At 43.7% G+C, this 15149-nt stretch overlaps 1 protein-coding gene across 3 annotated transcripts in view; it reads right to left on the reverse strand.

Annotated features, from left to right (window-relative positions):
• Positions 1 to 343: 343 nt before the first annotated feature.
• Positions 344 to 15149, reverse strand: part of SLC2A9 (solute carrier family 2 member 9) — a 352960-nt gene continuing 338154 nt past the window's right edge. For all 3 annotated transcript variants that reach the window (XM_038745103.1, XM_038745104.1, XM_038745102.1), the window contains one exon: positions 344 to 744. In XM_038745103.1, coding sequence (XP_038601031.1) covers positions 490 to 744 — 255 coding nt within the window. In that variant the 3' untranslated portion in view covers positions 344 to 489. The remainder of the gene's footprint in view (positions 745 to 15149) is intronic.

Consider the following 15149-nt stretch of genomic DNA (forward strand, 5'->3'; position numbering starts at 1 on the left):
TCCCCCTCTCCATCCCCCCATCTTACCTCCTTCCCTTCCCCACAGCACCTGTATATATGTATATATGGTTGTACATATTTATTACTCTGTTTATTTATTTATTTATTTATTTTACTTGTACATTTCTATCCTATTTATTTTATTTTGTTGGTATGTTTGGTTCTGTTCTCTGTCTCCCCCTTTTAGACTGTGAGCCCACTGTTGGGTAGGGGCTGTCTCTATGTGTTGCCAATTTGTACTTCCCAAGTGCTTAGTACAGTGCTCTGCACATAGTAAGTGCTCAATAAATACGATTGATTGATTGATTGATAGAGGAAACCCGGGCAATCAGCAGTGAGGCAAATCAAAATGGTATGACCATTCTATTTTATTAACACTGAACATTACATACATATTGTGGGGGCACCCTAGTCTTTCCAAAATGGAAGAACAGGCTTCCCTTTGATCCCTAGTGTGTGTGAGAGAGAGAAAGAGAGAGAGAGAGAGACTTCAGATGATCTTGTTTTGGGCATGATTGTCCAGGGTAGAAGAAGAGTCCTTGTTGGAGTTCTCATTGGCTTTTCCTTCGGGCACGGGGTCTTCTGTTGTCTCCTCGACTAAATGTGTCTTGTTTCTCTTGGCAAACTGCAAACTGATTTCTGCAAGAGTCTTGTTCTTGGTTTCCGGCAGAACAAAATAGAAATAAACGGCTCCTATTATGCAGATCGCAGCAAACACCAGGAAGCAATACGTCTCCAAGCCTTTCTGTAGGGAAATTATAAAAAACAAAAAAAAGAAACCCAAAGATTTCACTCAGCAGGTGGAAATCTGGCAAATGTGAAGACATTTATTTAGGAATTGCTCGAAACTAGTGCACAAAACCCAGTGAAATATTTTTATGTTTCTTTTCCTAGGAAACAAGTATCTTCCTTCTCTTGTACTCTCCCAAGTGTTTAATACAAGGCTTGGCACTCAAGAAGTGCTCTACAAATACCACTGACTGATTGATTGACTGACAGTTGGAGTCCCAATTTTCCTACCAAAAGGGTTTAAAAAATTGATATAAGAAAAAAATGAAAACAATTTTATAACCGTTCTTCTCTAGCTAAACTTATAATAATGATCATGATGGTTTTTGTTAAGCGCTTACTATGTGTCAAGCACTGCTCTAAGCACTGGGGCAGATACAAGGTGATCAGGTTGTCCCACATGGGGCTCACAGTCTTCATCCCCATTTGACAGATGAGGGAACTGAGGCCCAGAGAAGTTAAGTGACTTGCCCAAAGTCACACAGCTGACAAGTGGCAGAGGTGGGATTAGAACCCATGCCCTCTGAGTCCTAAGCTTGGGCTCTTTCCACTAAGCCATGCTGCTTCTCTGCCTCCATGCTAACCAAAATCACAGAGAACCTGGAAACTCTCAAGCAAGTCTTTTACCCCGCAAAATAACAAATGCAGCTATGTATTTTTATTTAATTTATCATCTTAGTTCCTATGCAGTGCTTAGTATTAGGTTGCAACACAAAACCAGGTCTCCATTCAGAGAAAAAATTCCTATCGATAAATCATTTTATAAATTCTTTTCCTAATAGAAGGAGAATGTGAAAAGGACATTTAACTGTAGGGCAGATATAATAATAGTAATAATAGTATTTGTTAAGCGCTTACTATGTGCAAAGCACTGTTCTAAGCGCTGGGGAGGATACAAGGTGATCAGGTTGTCCCACGTGGGGCTCACAGTCTTAATCCCCACTTTACAGATGAGGGAACTGAGGCTCAGATATAATAATAGTAATAACGGTATTTGTTAAGCGCTTACTATGTGCAAAGCACTGTTCTAAGCACTGGGGAGGATACGAGGTGATCAGGCTGCCCCACATGGGGCTCACAGTCTTAATCTCCATTTTACAGATGAGGTAACTGAGGCTCAGATATAATAATAGTAATAATGGTATTTATTAAGCGCTTAGTATGTGCAAAGCGCTGTTCTAAGCACTGGGAGGATACAAGGTGATCAGGTTGTCCAAAGTGGGGCTCACAGTCTTAATCCCCATTTTACAGATGAGGTAACTGAGGCTCAGATATAATAATAGTGATAATGGTATTTGTTAAGCACTTACTATGTGCAAAGCACTGTTCTAAGCACTGGGGAGGATACAAGGTGATCAGGTTGTCCCACGTGGGGCTCACAGTCTTAATCCCCATTTTACAGATGAGGGAACTGAGGCTCAGAGAAGTTAAGTGACTTTCCCAAAGACACACAGCTGACAATTGGCAGAGCCGGGAATTTGAACCCACGACCTCTGACTCCAAAGCCCGGGCTCTTTCCACTGAGCCACGCTGCCACAAGTGCTGTTGCGGGGGGATAAAGGGAATGAGTCGGGGCGGTGGGGAGGGGAGCAGAGGAAAAGGGGAGTTTAGTCTGGGAAGGCCTCCTGGAGGAGGTGAGCCTTCAGGAGGGCTTTGAAGCGGGGAAGAGTGATTGTTTGGTGGATTTGAGGAGGGAGGGCATCCAGGCCAGAGGTAGGATGAGGGCCGGGGGTCGACGGCGGGACAGGCGAGAACGAGGCCCAGTGAGGAGGTGAGCGGCGGCAGAGGAGCAGAGGGTGCAGGCTGGGCTGGAGAAGGAGAGAAGGAGGCAGAAGGGAAAGGGAGCAGGGGGAAATGAGGACTTGATCAGGGCACAGTCAGGGTACATTATTTACCAACTCTGCTGTCGCGTACCCTCCAAAGCGCTTAGTACAGCGCTCCGCACACAGTAAAGGTTCAATAACTATGATCAATTGATTGGCAGGCTTCAAGGAGGAGATGAGATTTTAATAATAATAATGTTGGTATTTGTGAGGCACTTACTACGTGCTGAGCCCGGTTCTAAGCGCTGGGGTAGATACGGGGTAATCAGGTTGATCCCACGTGGGGCTCACAGTCTCAATCCCCATTTTACAGACGAGGTCACTGAGGCACCGAGAAGTGAAGTGACTTGCCCAAAGTCACACAGCTGGAAAGTGGCTGGTGGGGGGATGGGTCTGTCGTATATGGAAGCAGTGTGACCTAACGGTAGAGCACCGGCCTGGGACTCAGAAGGACCTGGGTTCTAATCCCATCTCTGCCACTTGTCTGCTGTGTGTCCTTGGGCAAGTCACTTCACTTCTCTGGGCCTCAGTTTCCTCTTCTGTAAAATGGGGATTAATTAATTAATTCATTCATTCATTCAATCACATTTATTGAGCGCTTACTGTGTGCAGAGCACTGTACTAAGCGCTTGGGAAGTACAAATGGGCAACATATAGAGACGGTCCCTACCCAAAAGCGGGCTCACAGTCTAGAAGGGGGAGACAGAGAACAAAACAGAACATATTAACAAAATAAAATAAATAGAATAAACATGTACAAATAAAATAAATAAATAGAGTAATAAATACGTACAAACATATATACAAGTGCTGTGGGGAGGGGAAGGAGGTAAGGTCAGGGGATGGGGAGGGATAATAATGTTAATGTTAATAATAATAATAATAATAATACTGTGCTGTGAGCCCACTATTGGGTAGGGACTGTCTCTATATGTTGCCAGCTTGTACTTCCCAAGTGCTTAGTACAGTGCTCTGCACACAGTAAGCATTCAATAACTACGATTGATGATGATGATGATTTGTTAAAGTGCTGACTGCATGCCAGGCATTGTACTAGCCACTGGGGTGGGTATAAGCAAATTGGTTTGGACACAGTCCCTGCCCAACATGGGGCTCACAGACTCAATCCCCACTTTACAGATGAGGTAACTGAGGCACAGAGAAATGAAGTGACTTGCCCAAGGTCACACATCAGACAATTGGCAGATCCAGGATTAGACCCATGACCTTCTGATTCCCAGGCCCAGGCCTAGTACATGGAGCACGGCCCTAGGAGCCAGGGGAGCTGGGTTCAAATCCCGGCTCTGCCATTTGTCTTCTGTGTGACCTTGGGCTAGTCACTTCCCTTCTCTCTGCCTCTGTTACCTCACCTGTAAAATGAGGATTAACACTGTGAGCCCCATTTGGGTCAGGGACTGTGTCCAACCGGATTAGCTTGTATCTACCGCTGCACTTAGTATGGCTCCTGGCACATAAATTCGTGAAGCGTTCCATATTTTTCTATTTATTTTGATGACTTGACATCTGTCCACATGTTTTGTTTTGTTGCCTGTCTCCCTCTTCTAGACTGTGAGCCTGTTATTGGGTAGGGACTGTCTCTATATGCTGCCAACTTGTACTTCCCAAGTGCTTAGTACAGTGCTCTGTACACAGTTAGTGCTCAATAAATACGATTGAATGAATGAATGAATAGTAAGTGCTTAACAAAGACCATAAAAAAACCCAACAACAACTTGAACCCTTCTGTCTAGATTGTGAGCTTCTTGTGGACAGGGAATGTTTCTAGGAAAGGAGTGTGGCCTAATGGAAAGATTGTGGGACTGGGAAGCAGAGGACCCGGCTTCTAATCTCAGCTCTGCCAATTGTCTGCTGTGACCTTGGGCAAGTCTCTTGTCTGTGCTGTAGTTTCGTCATCTGTAAAATGGGGATTCAGTTTATGTTCTCGCTCTTACTTCGACTTTGAGCCCCATGTGGGGCAGGGACTGTGTCAAACCTGATTAACTTTTGTCTACCACAATTCTTAGAGCAGTGCTTGAAAAATAATAAGCACTTAACAAATACTAACATACCATAATAATAATAATAATTATTATTATTATTACCAACTCTCTTGTATTGTACTCTCCCAAGCAGGAGCAGCAACATGGTATAGTGGTTAGAGCACGTTCCTGGGAGTCAGAAGGTCATGGTTTCTAATCCTGGCTCCTCCACTTGTCAGCTGTGTGACCTTGGACAAGTAGTTTCACTTCTCTGGGCCTCAGTTTTCTCTTCTCTAAAATGGGGATTAATAATAATAACAATAATAATAATAATACTAATGTTATTTGCTAAAGTGCTGACTGTGTGCCAGGCATTGTACTAACCACTGGGGTGGGTATCTGTACCACTTTACCTCATCAGAGGAGCGGAGGGTGTGGGCTGGGCTGGAGAAGGAGAGAAGGGAGGTGAGGTAGGAGGGGGCGAGGGGATGGAAAGCCTTGAAGTCACTTCACTTCTCGGTGCCTCAGTTACCTCATCGGTAGAATGGGGATTAAAAGTGTGAGCCCCTTGTGTCTACAGTGCTTAGCACATAGTAAGCTCTTAACAGATATCATAATCATTATTATTATTGTTATAATTACAACAGAATTGGCGGATACTTTTCCTGCCCACAGTGAGCTTATGGTCTGCTGGATCAGCTTCTAGTCTAGAGATTCCAGTCTAATTATGTCAGTCGCAAAGATTGTGTGTCTCCCCCTTCTAGACTGCGAGCCCATTGTTGGGTAGGAACCGTCTCTATATGTTGTAAACCTGTACTTCCCAAGCGCTTAATACAGTGCTCTGCACACAGTAAGCGCTCAATAAATACGATTGAATGAATGAATCTGTAAAGTGAGGATTAAGACTGTTTGAGCCCCCACATGGAACAGGGACTGTGCCCAACCCAATCTGTATCTAGTACAGTGCCTGGCACATAGTAAATGCTCAACAAATACCATAATAATTATTATTAGTAGTAGTATAGTGCTCTGCCCCCCATAAGATCTCAATAAATACCATTGATTGTATTCTGACTCCCAATCTCATGCTTTCCCTCTCTAGCAATTGAATTACCTCGAGGGAGATCAAAAGCAACTTCTAAATATACCACCTACTCTGTGGTTCTATGTTAATTGCAAGTTCAAAATATGTGGGAAATCCAATAATAGTCAGAAATAGAAGCTCTGAAGCAGTGTTGCTTAATGGGTCATTGCTCTTTATCAAGCTCTTTATCAGAGGACCTGAGTTCTAATCCTGCCTCTGCTACTAGCCTGTTGTGTGACCATGGGTAATCAATCAATTGTATTTATTGAGCGCTTACGGTGTGCAGAGCACTGTACTAAGCGCTTGGGAAGAACAAGTTGGCAACATAAAGAGACAGTCCCTACCCAACAGTGGACTCACAGTCTAGAAGTCAGTTAACTTCTCTGGGTCTCAGTTCCCTCATCTGCAGAGTGGGGATATAATAATAATAATAATAATAATAATAATAATAATGATAATAATAATTTTGGTATTTATTAAGTGCTTACTATGTGCCAAACACTGTTCTAAGCGCTGGGGGAGATACAAGGTAATCAGGTTGTCCCACATGGGGCGCACAGTCTTAATCCTCATTTTCCAGATGAGGTAACTGAGGCACAGAGAAGTGAAGTGACTTGCCCAAAGTCACACAGCTGATAAGTGGCGGAGCCGGAATTAGAACCCATGACCTCTGACTCCCAACCCTGCGCTCTTTCCACTGAACCGCACTGCTTCACTGTATGATATGATGCCTGTTCTTCCTCCTATTTAGACTGTGAGCCCCAAGTGGGAACTGATTATCTTGTAACTACCACAGCACTTAGGACAGTGCTTGGTAGTAGGCACTTAACAAATGCCACAATTTATTATTATTATTATTATTATTATTATTATCTCAGAATATCTGACTTCCAACCCGGCAATTGGGAAAACACACCATCCTACACCTAGGTAAAAGCATCAGTTTTTGAATTTTTTTATAAAAACATGCATAAAAGCTCTTAGTGAATGTTACATCATACATTATGAATTTATATGAAAAGCTTGGCATTCTCTGACACTAAAAATAGTTTCTTTTTAGAATGTTGCTGAATTGCTAGACTGGGCTAAAAATACAATGAGAATTTTTACAAATCCCTTTTTGGAGAAAACTGAAAATTACATGTTCAAATTAAATATCTTTGTAGTTCCTTTGTATTTTTGTGATTGACAAATTAGGGCAAGTCATAGTCTCAAATTAACTGAGCAACTTTACAACTCACTGAATCAGTTTATTTATATCTCTTAAAAGTATCATGTTTCCAAACTGACTGAAGGTGGATTAAGGGTTGAACTTGAATTAAACAGGATGTCGCTGATGATCATTTTGTTTTTGGTTTGACACCGAGCAAACCACCTTCAGTGAAAACTTTTGGTCTAAAGACAATAAGGCTCCAGAGATGCCAGTTTAAAAAAAAAAGACATGTTTTAGAAATATGGAAACATTACTTAATTAAGGTCTAGACTATGACAATTTCTTCAATCTTTGTATAAGTTCCCATCATGAAAAAAAGTTGTTTTCCAATATTTAATCTCTCTCAGGGCCAACTCTGGTCTTCCATTGAAGAAAATCCCTGCTGTCTGTCGGAGGTTGGACCATCTTAGTGAAGTGAAAAATGTATTTTGAAAAACAGTAAGACAAAGTTGGAAGATCCCACGAGAAGCAGTGTGGTCTAGTATATACAGCATGGATCTAGGAGTTAGAAGGACCTGGGTTCTAATTCCTGCTCCACCACTTGTCTGCTGTGTGACCTCTCTATCAATCAATCAATCAATCAATCGTATTTATTGAGCGCTTACTATGCACTGTACTAAGCGCTTGGGAAGTACAAATTGGCATCACATAGAGACAGTCCCTACCCAACAGTGGGCTCACAGTCTAAAAGGGGGAGACAGAGAACAGAACCAAACATATCAACAAAATAAAATAAGTAGGATAGAAATGTACAAGTAAAATAAATAAATAAATAAATAAATAGAGTAATAAATATGTACAACCATAACCATAGTCTCTAGACTATGAGCCCATCGTTGGGTAGGGACTGTCTCTATGTGTTGCCAACTTGTACTTCTCAAGCGCTTAATACAGTGCTCTGCACACAGTAAGCGCTTAATAAATACGATTGAATGAATGAATGACCCCGGACAAGTCACTTAACTTCTGTGCCTCAGTTACCTCATCTGTAAAATGGGGATGAAGACTGTGAGCCCCATGTGGGACAGGGACTCTATTCAACCTGATTAGCTTGTATCCACCCCAGTGCTAAGTACAGTGTCTGTCACATAGTGAGCACTTAATAATTGCCACTATTAATCCCAGCTCTGCCACATGTCTGCTGTGTGACCTTGAGCAGTCACTTAACTTTTCTGTGCCTCAGTTACCTCATCTGTAAAATGGGAATTAAGAGTGTGAGCCCCATGTGGGACAACCTGATTTCCTTGTATCTACCCCAGTGCTTAGAACAGTGCTCGGCATGTAGTAAACACTTAACAAATACCATTACTATTATTATTGAGTTACTGAGGTTTTTTTTAATGCCTCACTATGATCTGGTCATCTTTTTCCCCTTTCTCTCTATCTTCTATAATTTCCTATTCTCTTACATGTTGGAACCTCACTGAAAGAAATCTTGGTCATAATGGTAATGACACATGACCAGCCCTCTCTACTTCTATTGAGAAGCAGCATGGCCCAGTGGATAGAGCACAGGCCTGGAACTCAGAAGGTCATGGGTTCTAATCCCGGCTCGGCCAATCAATCAATCAATCAATCGTATTTATTGAGCACTTACTGTGTGTAGAGCACTGTACTAAGCGCTTGGGAAGTACAAGTTGGCAACATATAGAGACAGTCCCTACCCAACAGTGGGCTCACAGTCTAAAAGGTTAATAATGATGATGGTAATTGTTAAGCGCTTACTATGTGCAAAGCACTGTTCTAAGCCCTGGGGGGATAGAAGGTGATCAGGTTATCCCACGTGGTGCTCACAATCTTAATCCCCATTTTACTTGCCTGCTGTGTGACCTTGGGCAAATCACTTCACTTGCCTGTGCCTCAGTTACCTCATCTGGAAAATGGGGATTGAGACTGTGAGCCCCACTGCCTCCAGGCCGATTTGCTTGTATCCACCCCAGAGCTTAGTATAATGCCTGGTACATAGTAAGCACTTAAGAATGTTTCACCCGTACCCCCATACTTTGCCCAAAAGTGTTTTTTCCCAAGAACTGCTAGAGACCATAAAGGTGGCATTTATTCCACATGCATGGTATCAATTAATCAATCGATCATATTGATTGACTACTTTAATGCATGCAGAGCAATGTACTTAGTGCTTGGAAATAGTCAATAAACCAATAGACATGGTCCCTGCCCACATCAAGCTTACAGTCAGGAGCTTAGAGTCTTCTATATCCTAAACACTGTGCTAGGCACTGGGACAAGTATGGGGCAATCAAATCAGGCATGTTCCCTTCCCAACAGTTTAAGAAGAAGTTAGAAGTGTGTATCACTGTCCACCTTTTATGGGTGAGGAAACTGAGGCACCCAGAAGTTAAGTGACTTGGGTGACATTAAGAGAAGCAGGGTAACTTGGTGGAAAGAGCATGGGCCAGGAAGTTGGAGACCTGCGTTCTAATCCTTGCTCGGACACTAACATGCTGTGTGACCTAAGGAAGTCACTTAACCTGTCTGTGTCTTACGGTCCTCCTCTGTAAAATGGGGATTAAATACCTGTTCTCCCTCCTCTACTAGACTGTAAGCTACATATGAGGCAGGGACTGTGTGTAGCCTTCTTATCTTGTATCTACCCCAGTGCTTAGTAGAGTGCTTGGTAATAATAATACTAATCATGGTATTTGTTAAGCACTATGTACTAAGTGCTGGGGTGGATACAAGCAAATCAGGTTGGACATAGCCCCTGTCACAATTTCATTCCCCATTTTACAGATGAGGTAACTGACGCACAAAGTGAAGTGACTTGCCCAAGGTCACATAGGAGACATGTGGCAGAGTCGGGATTAGAACCTAGGTCCTTCTGATTCCCAGGCCCGTCCTCTATCCACTAGGCCATGCTGCTCATAGTAAACACTTAAGAAATACAGCAACTTACTGTTATTATTTTTACTAGTAGTATTACTATCATTGTCTAAGTTCCCATGGGCAGAGCTAAGACTAGAACCCAAGTATCATACTTGCTCCACTAAGTGCAAGGATGGCCTAAGCTTGCCAAATTGATAGCTCTAAGGATATCCAGCCACCCCTTTGAGAGTCCAGAACAGTTTGTTTATTGTTCTATTGTACTCTCCCAAGCACTTAGTTTAGTGCTTTGCACACAAGAGCTCAATAAATAAGATTGAATGAAGTAGGGGTATCATATGGGCTCATGGAACAAGGTCCCTTTGTGGGAGTTTACTGACCTGCTTCAAAGGAAGGAGTGTGGCCTAATGGATGGAGTATAGGCCTGAGAGTAAGAAAGATCTGGGTTCTAATCCCAGTTCTACCACTTGTCTGCTGGGAGCCCTTGGGTAAGTCAGTTCACTTTTCTGGGCCTCAGTGACCTCATCTTTAAAACGCAGATTAAGATTCTGAGCCCTGTGTGGCACAGGGACTGTGTACAACCCGATTTGCTTGTATCCATCCCAGTGCTTAGGACAATGTCTGGCACATAGTAAATGGTTAATGAGTACAATTGAAAAAAAACCCCAAAACAGAGCCTATGTAGTTGTTCATCATGTTCTTGTGTCCTTTGCTGACCATGGGGCCATTGCAGTTCCCTACTAGATTCCCTTAAACACAGTCACCACTTCTGAGCCACGGCACTCGGCAATAAGAGCCAAGTGGAGGGAAACTGGATGGCAAAAATAAAAATCCCGGACCTAAAGGTGCCGTGGTTGTACTGGCCTGAGAACAATGTGGTCCAGTATAAAACCAGAAAAACTGCACCTGATCCCACCCACCCATCCTGACCCTCATTTTAAAAATAATCTGGAGTTGGAAAATTCCCATAAAATATTCAGGATCCACACAAAAGTACATTATTAGATATCAACTTTCAGTTGTATCATTAACTTGCCCTTGGTGCTACTGGGCTGTCAAAGTAATAATAATAATAATAATGGTATTTAAGTGCTTACTATATGCCAAGCACTCTTCTAAGTGTTGGGGTAGATACAAGGTAATCAAGTTGTCCCACCTGGGGCTCACAGTCTTAAGAGAAGCAGCGTGGCTCAGCGGAAAGCGTGTGGGCTTGGGAGTCAGAGGTCATAGGTTCTGATCTGTGTTATTTCAGATGAGTCACAAATTCTCTGTGCCTCAGTTCCCTCATCTGTAAAATGGGGATTAAGATTGAGCCCCACGTGGGACAACCTGATTACCTTGTTTCCTCCCCAGTGCTTAGAACAGTTAAGCACTTGGCACATAGTAAACACTTAACAAATACCATCATTATTATTATTATTAGTCCCCATTTTTACAGAAGAGGTAACTGAGGCACAGAGAAGTTAAGTGGTTTGCCCAAAGTCACACAGCAGACAAGTGGTGGAGCCGGGATTAGAACCCTTGTCCTCTGACTCCCAAGCCCATGGTCTTTCCACTAAGCCACGCTACTTTTCTACAAAGCCACTCTGCTTTTCGGCAGTAGTCATTCATTCGTTTGATCATATTTATTGAGTGCTTACTGTGCTTGTGTACAAAGCACTGTACTAAGCGCTTGGGAGAGTACACTATAACAATAAACAGACACGTTCCCTGTCACAACAAGCTTAGTCTTCAGGAAGCTTGAAAGAAAATTTAAAAATACAGGCAGGCATGGGACCAGTGCGTTAACCTTCGCTGGTGTTCTATGAAGGTGCATGAAGGTCAAAGAAACGTTCCGACTTGGATTTTTCCTGCTCTGATTTTGCAGCGAAATTTTAGCGGCTGCCCGCACAGTGTTAATTCATCTTGATTCAAGTAGGAAGCTGCAATGAGTCAGTGAAAGGGCCAGGGTTGTGTTTAAATAATTGATGCTAAGGTTTTGCATCATTTCTCCTGAAGGGTTGTAACTCAAGATTGTAAGAGATCTTCAAAGCAGCCAATGTTCTGTTTTATAGGGTGCTTTTTCAGGAAAGTCAGTATGAAGAAGAATAGGTGAGGAAGGTGAATCCCGAGCTGAGGCTGGGAAGGAATGATAGCCGGACGCTGGCAGCAGTAGAGAAGCAGTGTGGCCTAGTGGATACAGAGGACTTGGGTTTTAATCCCTGCTCTGCCACTTGCCATAAGTGTGCGAGAAATACTATTGATGATCAATTGACTGATTGACTGATTAACAATAATAATAATGATGGTGGCATTTATTAAGTGCTTTCTGCTTGCAAAGCGCTGTTCTAAGCGCTGGGGAGGATACAAGGTGATCAGGTTGTCCCACGTGGGGCTCACAGTCTTTATCTCCATTTTCCAGATGAGCTATTTTACTTGTACATATTTATTCTATTTATTTTATTTTGTTAATATGTTTTGTTTTGCTGTCTGTCTCCCCCTTCTAGACTGTGAGCCCGCTGTTGGGTAAGGACCGTCTCTGTATGTTGCCAACTTGTACTTCCCAAGCGCTTAGTACAGTGCTCTGCACACAGTAAGCGCTCAATAAATATGATTGAATGAATGAATGAAAGGTAACTGAGGCCCAGAGAAGTTAAATGACTTGCCCAAAGTCACACAGCTGACAATTGATGGAGCCGGGATTTGAACCCATGGTCTCTGACTCCCAAGCATGTGTTCTTTCCACTGAGCCACGATTGATTGAGAGAATGGGGCCTGGGGCATGGATTCAGGAGTCTAGACTCAACCTAATAATAATAATAATAACAATTATGGTATTTGTTAAGTGCTTACAATGTGCTATGCACTGTTTTAAGTGCTGGGGTGGATACAAGCAAATCGGGTTGGACACAGTCACTGTGCCACATAGGGCTCACAGTCTTAATCCCCATTCTACAAATGAGGTAACTGAGGCACAGAGAAGAGAAATGACTTGCCCAAGGTCACCAAGCAGACAAGTGGCAGAGGCAGGACTAGAACCCAGGTCCTTCTGATTTCCAGGCCCAGCTTCTAGCCATTAGTCTACACTGCCGAACTTGTTGCGTGGGCCTGCAAATGCATTTGATAAGAAGGTCTCGACTGAAAACATTTGAAGGTAAGATGAAGGGCATTTTTAAATTTCCAAATTCATGACCGCTTTCAGCATTGCCACACGTTGGTTTCAACTTTACAATGCTAGCCTCCTTGGCGGCACTACAGGGGTTGGGTCTGCTAACCTATGACTATTTGAAAGGCTCTGCGAAACTTCTGTTCTTCATCATTATCATCCTCATCACCATGACTGACATTTGAGTGCTTACTGTGTGCAGAGCACTGTTTCATTGTTCGGGTTTCTCCTGTTCAAACATTGCTTTACAAGGCACCTTTTCAGCACTCTTCTCTGATTTCTGCTTCTCTGAGAAGCAGCATGGCATAGTAGGTGGATCATGGGCCTATGAGTCAGAAGATCATTCATTCATTCAATCGTATTTATTGAGCACTTACTGTGTGTAAAGCACCGTACTAAGCACTTGGAAAGTACAACTTGGCAACATATAGAGACGGTCCCTACCCAACAGCGGGCTCACAGTCTAGAAGGGGGAGACAGACAACAGAACAAAACATGTGGACAGGTGTCAGGCCATCAGAATAAATAGAAGTAAAGCTAGACGCACATTATTAACAAAATAAATAGAATAGTAAATATGTACAAGTAAAATAAATAGAGTAATAAATCTGTACAAAAATATATACAGGTGTTATGGGGAGGGGAAGGAGGTAGGATGGGGGGGATGGGGAGGGGGAGAGGAAAGAGGGGGCTCAGTCTGGGAAGGCCTCCAGGAGGAGGTGAGCTCTCAGTAGGGCTTTGAAGAGAGGAAGAGAACTAGCTTGGTGGATGTGCGGAGGGAGGGCATTCCAGGCCGGGGGGAGGACATGGGCCGGGGGTCGACGGCGGGACAGGAGAGCATGAGGCCCAGTGAGGAGGTTAGCGGCAGAGGAGTGGAGGGTGCAGGCTGGGCTGGAGAAGGAGAGAAGGGAGGGGAGGTAGGAGGGGACGAGGTAATGGACAGCCTTGAAGCCGAGAGTGAGGAGTTTTTGCCTGATGCGTAGGTTGACTGGTAGCCACCGGAGATTTTTGAGGAAGGGAGTAACATGCCCCAGAGCGTTACTGCACAAAGATGATCCAGGCAGCAGCGTGAAGTATAGACTGAAGTGGGGATCATGGGTTCTAATTCCGGCTCCGCCACTTGTCTGCCTTGTTACTTTGGGCAAGTCACTTGACTTCTCTGGGCTTCAGTTCCCTCATCTGGAAAATGATGAGGGACAGCCCCTCTCAGAGTCACACCTGGAGAGTTTCGATTCCTCTACCAGTCTCGACTACGGGAGGGAAAGCCAAGCAGAGGCCTACCCATTCCATTCCTAGATTGGCCAGTGGCTAGCGAGTGGAAGGCAACAGTGGCGTGGGAGAAAGTCAAGGGTAGATACTCATGTTTACTGCACGGAAGGAGGCAGTGGTAAACCACTGCTGGATTTTTGCCAAGAGAACTCTGTGGATCCACTACCAGAACGATTGCAGAAGGAGTTCCCTACAAAGCCCTACTGAGAGCTCACCTCCTCCAGGAGGCCTTCCCAGACTGAGCCCCTTCCTTCCTCTCCCCCTCTTCCCCCTCCCCCACCCCTCCGCCTTACCTCCTTCCCCTCCCCACAGCACCTGTATATATGTATATATCTTCGTATGTATTTATTACTCTAATTTGTACATATTTATTCTATTTATTTTATTTTGTTAATATGCTTTGTTTTGTTCTCTGTCTCCCCCTTCTAGACTGTGAGCCCGCTGTTGGGTAGGGACAGTCTCTATATGTTGCCAACTTGTACTTCCCAAGCGCTTAGTACAGTGCTCTGCACCCAGTAAGCGCTCAATAAATATGATTGAATGAATGAATGAATGAAGGAGTTGGGGCATTTTGGGAAAGATGTGTCCGTGGCATCACTGTGGGTCAGAGATGACTCGACAGCATCTCAACAAGATGAGAGCCCCACATGGGACAGGGACTGTGTCCAACCCAATTTGCTTGTATCCACCCCAGCGCTTCGTACAGTACCTGGCACATAGTAAGCGCTTGACAAATACCATCTTTATTATTATTATTATTATTATTGTTGGTTCCCCCCAAGTAGGAGCTATGTCACCCTCTTCCTCAAAAATCTCCAGTGGTTGCCTATCCACCTCCATATCAAACAAAAACTCCTTACTATTGGCATTAAAGCTTTCCATCATCTCACCCCGTCCTACCTCACCTCCCTTCTCTCCGTCTACATCCCAGCCTGCACACTCTGCTCCTCTGATGCCGCTAACCTCCTCACTGGGCCTCAATCTTGCCTATTTTGCCACTGACCCCT

The sequence above is a fragment of the Tachyglossus aculeatus genome, chromosome 4, assembly GCF_015852505.1.
Source record: "Tachyglossus aculeatus isolate mTacAcu1 chromosome 4, mTacAcu1.pri, whole genome shotgun sequence".
Classification (NCBI taxonomy): Eukaryota; Metazoa; Chordata; class Mammalia; order Monotremata; family Tachyglossidae; genus Tachyglossus; species Tachyglossus aculeatus.